This window comes from Monodelphis domestica, chromosome 3 (genome assembly GCF_027887165.1).
Source record: "Monodelphis domestica isolate mMonDom1 chromosome 3, mMonDom1.pri, whole genome shotgun sequence".
Classification (NCBI taxonomy): Eukaryota; Metazoa; Chordata; class Mammalia; order Didelphimorphia; family Didelphidae; genus Monodelphis; species Monodelphis domestica.
In genome coordinates, this window is record NC_077229.1 from 216,306,420 (window position 1) to 216,315,163 (window position 8,744).

The following is an 8,744-nucleotide window of genomic DNA, read 5'->3' on the forward strand; positions in this document are numbered from 1 at the left end:
GCCGCCCCTAAAGTTCAGTGAACCCCCGATGCTTCCAACCCTTGCAGAAAGGCTGGCCTTAAGAAATGTAACACAAAAACTCCATGAATTAACAAGCTGCAATTCTGGTTTTGCCAGAATAGGGACGCAAGCAAGACTCAGGGGACTGTAAGTGTTAATTTTAATGTGCTGTTGCAAAGAACAGGAATTGGACATTTTCAGCGTCATATTTAAAACATGGTACATTGACTAATACGTGAAGTGGTGCGTTAATGGGCTAAATTAACTTACAGATATGAATTTTACATAAAATGGATTAATATTATATGTCATGGTGGAATTTTAAATACTCCATCTCCATGAATTTTTAATAGTTACGTGCTCTAATTTAATGCTCAAAGCAATTGTTTTTCTTGAGCCTACTTTTGCGTTCATTTTGGATTGTAGCAAAAAAAAAAAAAATCCCCGAAAATCCACAAGAAGATTTAAGTCTCCTTTCCTGGGACCTGTATCCAGCATTGCTTTCATTTTTTTCTTTTTTAATGTAAAGGTTAGACACCACTCAGACTATATTTCTGGACTTGTGAGAAAGGTTTTGCTCCTGATAATGAAAGAATGAAAGAGCACAATACATAAATGTGCCTGTGCGAAAGAAAATACTATCTGTCTTTAAGGTGTTCTAGTCACAGAGACAGAGACTGAATGGATCGGCGGTGGAGGGTCTCTCAGCGCGTTTTCCCCTCCTTTTTAATTGTATTAAGCTAATGTGAGGCTAGTGATGGGGATGGCCGGATACGAGAACACAGAGCTCCTCTGGTACAGTCCATAGGCACAGAGTGTATTCTAGCCACACATTCAAGCAATTCTTCGTAAGAACTTCTCTCTCTGTCTCTCTCTGTTTCTCTCTGTCTCTGTCTCTGTCTCTCTCTCTGTCTCTGTCTCTGTCTCTCTCCCCCCTCCCTTGGGCACGCACCAGCCTTGCCCACCTTCTCTCCTTCTTGGAGCCCAGACCCACAGCGTTGACGGAATAGAGCATCCTTCCCATTGGCCCTATCGTCATTCCCTGAGGTTCCACCGTCCGCCTGATTGGTTAGTGGCCATGGTCCTCCCGCCCATCCCCTTCATTCCCTTCACCCTCCCCCTCCGCTCCTTCCCACCAACACCACCCTAAACCCCACCAACCCTTTCCACTCCCTCCGGTCCCTTGCGCCCCCTTCTTTGGCTCGCGCTCCTCTCCCTGGGCCGGCGCGCGGGCTCCGCCCCCTGGCCCTTATTCTCTATAAATAAAGCTACGCTGGAGGCTGGGGCGAGAGCATAGTGGAGGCGAGAGAGTGTTCAGGAGAGAGGGAGTTAAGAGTGTTTCAGGGAGAGGGAGCGAGAGCGCGAGCGAGGGAGAGCTCCGAGAAGGCGGAGAGGAGACAGCTGCAGCAGCAGCAACAGCAGCAGCAGCAGCAGCGGGGGCTTTTATTCAAAGCTCAGTAGGGAGGGAATAAAGAACGGGGGTGGGTTGGTTTCTTTTTCATGTATATGTTAGCTTCTTTTCTTTTCTTCTTTTTTTAAAATTTATTTTAATCGCACGGTCCAGTGGTGCTCCGCTGAACAGGAATTTCCTTGCCAAGCCCGGAGCTCTCTTCTAGGGACTGGCATCTCTCGCTGTCAATTGTGTTGCTTTAAGACTAGAAGCTATCCTCCCGTGTGTCTTAAGCCTGGATTGAGGGAAGCTGAGGGGAGGGACAGGGATAGGAACAGGGAAAGAGAGTGAGCGCAGGCTGGGGGTGGCGGCGGTCAGGCAGGGGGTGTTCTTTTTGCCCTCTCCTTTGCCCTCCTGGGTCTCCTCTTCGTGGCCGAGGCCGGGATCTGCTCGCAGAAGGGCGCGCACCATGAAAGCAGTGAGTCCCGTCCGCCCCTCGGGCCGGAAGGCACCGTCGGGCTGCGGCGGGGAGCTGGCGCTGCGCTGCCTGGCGGAGCACAGCCACAGCCTGGGCGGCTCGGCGGCGGCCGTGGCGGCGGCGGCGGCGGCGCGCTGCAAGGCGGCAGAGGCAGCGGCAGAGGAGCCGTCCCTGTGCCTGCAGTGCGATATGAATGACTGTTACAGCCGCCTCAAGAAACTGGTGCCCACCATCCCGCCCAACAAGAAAGTCAGCAAAGTGGAGATTCTGCAGCACGTTATCGACTACATCCTGGACCTGCAGCTGGCGCTGGAGACGCACCCGGCTCTGCTGAGGCAGCAGCCCCCGCCACCGCCGCCTCTGCATCACCCTTCCTCCGGGAGCTGTCCCGCCGGACCCCCCCGAACCCCGCTCACTGCTCTCAACACCGACCCGGTAAGAGGGCACCGCTAGAGCTGCGGATGGGGAAAGACTGGGGGGATGGAACGTGCACGGGAGCAAATGGGCAGGCAGGCAGAACGGGACGCACAGCGTCCGGGAACCTGCGCTAAAAGGGGGTGGGGGGTAGGGTGGGTCGGGTTCCTCGAAACAAGGGTATAGCGAGTTCACCGGGGCTTGTTGCGCTCTGGCGGGATGGCTAGCACGAGTCTCCTTCTGGGAGATCCATCCCGGGCAGTCCTCGGAGGGAAGCAAGAGGGAGATTGCTGTTAAGGAAGATCAGGACCGGCCAGCGAATCCAAAGAGTAGAGGCAGGAACCAGAAGGGGCTTTTCTTTCCTTTACTTGCAATCAAGATTGGAGTGGGGTGGGTTGCTGGACTGTGTACAAGAAAGAATGACAGCTTCTTCATCCCTCTCTTTTAATCGGGGAGCTCGGTTCCCCCGATCCTACCCACCCATTCATTCTTCTTCTGTAATCGCCTGCTGTGGTGTATATATACATAGAACAGAGAGACGCGGCCGGATCGCGCAGTCTACTGTCCAGGCCAACCTATCTGCCTGATGGGTCTTGTTCAGCCTCTCCTGATCCTGCTTGTCTGAGAATAGTGCTCTGTGTGTGAGAGAGAGAGTGTGTGTGCGCGCGCGTGGCTGCGCGAATGCTATATAGCCACAGAACAAAACCTAGTCACATGAATAGGTTCATTATTCACTCCTGATAACTTTTCGCCCCCTTTCCTTTACGTTTTTGTTACTGTTTCAGGCTGGTGCTGTTAACAAGCAAGGGGACAGTATTTTGTGCCGCTGAACTGCACTCTTAAGGTGAGTGGTCATTTGCCTTTCTCTTCAGGTGCCCAGTAAACCTTCTTTATCCAGCATCTCCTCTCCCCCGCTCTCATCCCCTCGGGCTCCCGAAGCATTTCACCAGAGCTGTACAAGCTCTCTGTGACTTAATTCCCCTGCACCCCTCCCTCCAACCCAGTTAACAAGTTAAGTCAGTTCTTGCCCTCCTTTAGTAACTTAGGGCTCACTTTAAATGGAGGCGAGATCAGCAGTTCTTCATCTTTCTGGAGTGTCTCTCTGCCTGTCTGTCAGGCAGGTTTCTCCTTGATTTTTTTTTTTTTTAAGAGAGGCACTGTTCCGGTTTCCTTTACCAAATACTTGGATAGCAGAAGAAGGAAATGGGTTATTGGGAAAGGGGCTCCAGGGAGGATTTCCCCCTCTCCAGTGCTTCTAGCAGGGGCTTGCAGCTGTGTATTCCTCTGTTTGGCCTAGCCTGGGAGCTGTGGTTGTTGTTTGACCTGGTTTGTTTTGGGTTGTTGATCAAGCATGTCTTGTGTTTTGTTGGTGGCGCCAGTTAGTCTGGAGCAGAATGGTTCACACACCCCCTCTATTCATTCCTCTTCCACAGGTGTGCAGCAGGCAGAGCCAGAGGAGCACAGAGAGAGACAAATTAGAGAGGGGGGGAAAGGAAAAAAAATCAGCCATCAGAGGAAAGGAAAAAGAAAATCAGCAAACCCTAGAATCCTTTTCATTGTCATTCCAAGAGAAAACAAAAACTTTCACCCTTTTTTGCACGTTCATAAGCATTTAAACATGATATCTGTTTTGTCTCTTCATTTATAGCAGCTGTGAATTGTACATTTCTGTGTTTTTTGGAGGTGGGGTTAAACATTTAAGCAGAAAGTGTGACTGGACTGATGACTAGAAGATGAAGAGTAAATCAAACTTTAGCAGTATACTTTGTGACCAAGGAGCGGAATTTTTTTTGAAGCTTTACTAATCTACCAGAGCATTGTAGATATTTTTGACATCTATTGTTTAAAATAGATGATTATATTGGGGCCAGGGAACTTTCTTCTCCCTGTGAGAATGTTACATATTGTATAGATAACTGAGTGACATTTCATACTGTGTATATATAGAGATGTTCTATAAGTGTGAGAAAAAGTATATGCTTTAATAGACTACTGTAATTATAAAATATTTTTAATTAAATATTTTTTGTAAATATTATAAGTGTGTGTTTTCTTAATCTGTGGGAAAATTTCTTTTGGAAAATTATTTTTCAGCTCAGTTACAGAGCTGACAATATGAAAATATCTGGAATGTCTTTTTTGTTTGGTTTGGCTTTTAATTTGTTTTTGTTTTGCCCAATGTCTTAGACTCGGAAGTTACAGTTATAGCTAGTGGTCCTGCATGACTGCATGAGATGTTTAATCACAAATAAACTTGTTCTGAGTCCATACAAAATGTGTTTTCTTTAATATAGATGGAAAACCTTGTATTTGTACCATACATTCTGAAAATACACTGTCAGTTGAGGTATAGGGCTTTTAGTGTATCATGTAAGGAGAGCATCTAGAAGGAGTATGCCGGCTTTTGTTTTTCTTTTAAAGATATAGAAAGTGGATTCTAAATACTTTTTTGCATATTGAGTGGGTAAATGCTTGAATCTTTTAGAGTGTAAGAAATCTGTTGTTGCATCAAAATAAAAAGAAATTTACTCACCAAACTTCATTTTACACTGAAGCTTAATAATCACAAACTTACATGTCTGTACAGAATAATAAATTATAGAAACAAACAAAAAAATGTTCTCTGCTTGCAACCAAAGGACAAACTCCTACTAATAAACAGTTACTGTTTCCTTTCTCCAAAGAATAATGATAGATGACTGGGGAAAACAGCATAATGGCAAATCCTTCAAGCAGGGATATGTTGCAAGTCAAATTTCAAACATTAAGTAGACCAAAAAAATCTGATGGCCGCATCTAGATTATTTTTTATATAAAATGATTTTCACTACGACTGTGTTAGTTACAGTTAAGGAACTGTTAAGTCTCTTGTGATGTGTAACTTTTACATGTGAACATTAAAGTAGATTTACCTGTCTCGTACTGTGATTCTTTGGCCTTATTTCTTCAATCCTTCACGTTTATTTGAAGGGTCTTTTTTTTTTCATTTCTTTCTCTTTTTTTCCCTTTATTGGGGTAGTACATTTTTCCAGACTAGACATTATTATCAAGGCAATGTGAATGTTAGTTATCTTCTGTAATCAGTGGCTTGCACACTAGTTATATGGAATTTTCAGAGTAGGAGTGAATTAAGTGGGATTTAATTGGATGCTTTGTAAACAGTTGGACAACTCTGTGTAACATGGTTTTGTTTGATTAAAAAAAAGTGAGAGGATTTGTTTCAGATTATAAAAGAATCAAAAGTCTTATAGGCCCAAGGAACTTTTTTATATTACATTGAAGCCAAATATTTGTGAGAAAATGAAATATCATGGTGACCAGTTATGAGTTGAAGTGGCAATACATCACATTGAATAAACAAAACTGAACACTTTCTAAATCAAAACATAGTAAGGTCCATTAGACACAAGCAAATCAGAATCCTATTTGAACTCTTTACACTTCTTCCATCATCTGTTCATCCCCTTACTTCAATATATTTATAGAATTTAATATATTTGGTGTTGATTCTAGTCAAATCAAACATGGGCTTGTTGGAATGAAATTCATTTTGATTTTGATACTATTCATCCAAATAATGTATCAAGAGAATAATACTAAACCTTCTGTTGAAATCCTGAAAGTAAAGAATGCTGATGACTATATTCTTTGTTATTTAAAAGAAAGAACGGGAATTTCCCCATTTTTTATTCCAATTTAGTTTTAGTAGGAAGCAAACATTTGATACCCAGCCAGTGTTTTATTTTAGTTGGACATTTGTCATGCCTGGCTGCTGAAACTTACCTAAGCTAATTGACACACAAGTTTTCCTGGTAGATTATAAATCTTCATTTTTAAAAAACAATCTTTTCTGATTTTGTCCATTGGTGCTAATTTCACTTACATCATATTCCTGAAAAGGAAAAAAAAAATGGTTTAAAGGACACAGGAACAGTTCCATAGTCTTTATTCCTTTCAAGAGTTGACTTATACCACCCCTTTTCTGCTAAGCAATAGGAGATGGATAGGCATTCTTTTCAAACTGGACAAGTCCCTATTTTAGAAGAAAAAAATGTATTTGGAATCTGTTATTTTATTCTGCAGACTAAATGCAGCTACCTGATACCAAATGGGAGAAAAAATTAAAATCAATTATCTAGCTACTTATAAATATTTAGATAATCGGTTTAATATCTTGAAACGATCTGGATATCTGACTGGAAATTTTCTATTTCAATTTGGGTTCTTGGCACAGATTAGACACAAAAAAGAAAGAGGCATTTATCACATCAAAAGGGAAAAATGTATCTCACACAGTGGGTGCTATTTCTAGGGTTGTTATAAAATCCTGACATTTCAAACATCTCTGATGTTTAAAAGTGAAAATCTGCTTTTTTCATTTTAGAAAGCATAAATACTTAGGACTTTTGTTAAGTTTAGCTTCAACAGACAAGCTTTAACTGCATTGCTAAGTCCTTTTTTTTCATAATTTTGTCCCTCAAAATCTCAAGGTTCAGATGCCTTCTATAAACATCAAATTGTTACTGAATAGACATTACTTTGGGTTTTTTTTTTTAACTTGACTTCCACTGAGTTACTTAGTTTTTCATTCTCAAAGAGTTAATTTGATTGATTATTTCAATTAATTACAATATCTCCTATTATATGAAAGAAAATGTAGCTATTTTTAATTCAGCACTTTGCTGAGTGCCTACTATGTGCAAGACACCATGCTAGTTACTGTGAGTGACTGATTCAGATATGATCAATGAATGGTCCCTGATCTCAAGAAACCGATAACAAAAGAAAATTCTGGCTGAATATCTGGGAAAATGTTCTCCCATCATTACCTGCTTGATGGGTTGTGGTCTCCCAAACGAAAGTTCTGGAATGTGATGGCTAGGAAACTTGACCAGAAAAAGTCAAGTAAATAACAATAACTAATGAAATCGATCACTTCTACACCTGTTAAAGGCTTAGAGAGCAATGAATGCTGAAAGGGGCCTTTTTCTTTTCATATAGATAGAAATACATTTACCACACAGTCTTTCATAATATAGGAGTTAACTAGTTTTACTTCTTCACTCTTCCTTCTACTGCACCTCAAAATCTGCCCTCCAGAGTATCCTCTGGGAGAAAGCTCTCCCATTTGTCCTCCTCCACTGGGAAATAGGAATTCTTTCAATACATTGTAAATGTTGAATATAAATCTTCCCTCATTTACAAACAGTTTAAGTTTCAACCCACGCATACAAGCATTATTCCTCTCACTAGCTACCTATTAAAACCTAAGGTATTTTATGAAAATCTTAATGCCGTTTAAAAGAATCCTGGCATAAGCAGTATTCGGATGTTAATTTGAGTGATGGCTATACATCACCCTTGCAGGGATCAATATTAAAAAGGTGCTGATGGAAAGCTGTGCAAAGGAGAACCTAGTGCATTTCCTTAATTAAGAAATGGAGTAAAGATCAGTCACATATAACTAATTGAAAGCGGTCTAAATTTTTCATTGAATTGTTTAAATATATTTTCTTTTAAAATACTTCCTAAAGTAAGTATGCACCTACTACAACGTCTGGTCTGTCCTCTTAAATAGCATCACCTATTTGCAAAATCTTAACTGAACAAACTTCAGATCTGAACCCTGTTGCTTTTTTCTTCTCTACCTACTCTACTAAAGCTAAGCTATTCAGAAATGGAGGCTGATGAAGTAGCTATATAGTGTTCAAAGGTCTCCATGGTGTGGTCACACAGGGGAACATGTGGAGGGGTCCGTGCAAATTGAAGTTAATGTGAAAATCCCTTCTGAGTCAATGAAAAGAGTAAATCCAACATTCCAAGTGGCAAGAACAACAGACTCTGTTTACACTTTACATTTCTTGGCTAGAAAGTAAACACAGAACCTCTGAATTTAATCTTAGAAATTAAAATATAAATGTCCTTAACATATTTTCCATCTTTTTCATGTGTCAGAATGGTTTTTAATATTAAAACACCATACCCTAAAGAATTTTCCAAGAATCTGCATGGGAGTGAACCTCGATGGGCTGAATCTGATGAAATAAGCTACTAAGTTGTACTGTGCACTCACCATTTACTTAAAGATGCACTACTCTTCTCTTAGCTTTATGCCATGTAAATCACATGTCAGCCATTTTAAACATACATATTAAAACTATAAATCAATAGGTCCTTGGAAGCTATTAAGGCTTATTACCATATTTAGAATTTTTCTTCAATATATGTTATTTACCTAATAAGTCATAGTATTAATTAAATGAATATAGAAACCGAAGTATGAATTTTAGAATTTTTTTTTGTAAAAGATAGTCTCATCAGATTGGGAAAATAAAACAACCTTCCTTCAGAAAGAATTTGATGGTAAACAAAATTTAATCCTAAGCCAATCACCCATAACACATTTTTTTCCTAGTTTCCCTTACTATTCTTTTTTTTTTTTTAATCCTTACCTTACTGAAT

The 8,744-nt window shown here is 41.0% G+C and overlaps 1 protein-coding gene across 1 annotated transcript; it reads left to right on the top strand.

Moving 5' to 3' along the window:
* Positions 1 to 1,116: 1,116 nt before the first annotated feature.
* On the top strand, positions 1,117 to 5,204 carry ID4 (inhibitor of DNA binding 4). Its single transcript, XM_001366918.4, has 3 exons — positions 1,117 to 2,303; positions 3,068 to 3,126; positions 3,716 to 5,204. The coding sequence occupies exons 1-2, from the start codon at positions 1,860 to 1,862 to the stop codon at positions 3,110 to 3,112; spliced, it is 489 nt and encodes a 162-aa protein (XP_001366955.1). The 5' UTR covers positions 1,117 to 1,859; the 3' UTR covers positions 3,113 to 3,126; positions 3,716 to 5,204.
* The last annotated feature ends 3,540 nt before the right edge of the window (positions 5,205 to 8,744 follow it).

Excerpts from the sequence above, each read along its gene's own strand:
- ID4 (XM_001366918.4), top strand. The coding sequence starts at position 1,860 with ATGAAAGCAGTGAGTCCCGTCCGCCCCTCGGGCCGGAAGGCACCGTCG. Across the intron at positions 2,304-3,067 it reads CTGCTCTCAACACCGACCCG|GCTGGTGCTGTTAACAAGCA; the intron begins GTAAGAGGGCAC and ends TTACTGTTTCAG.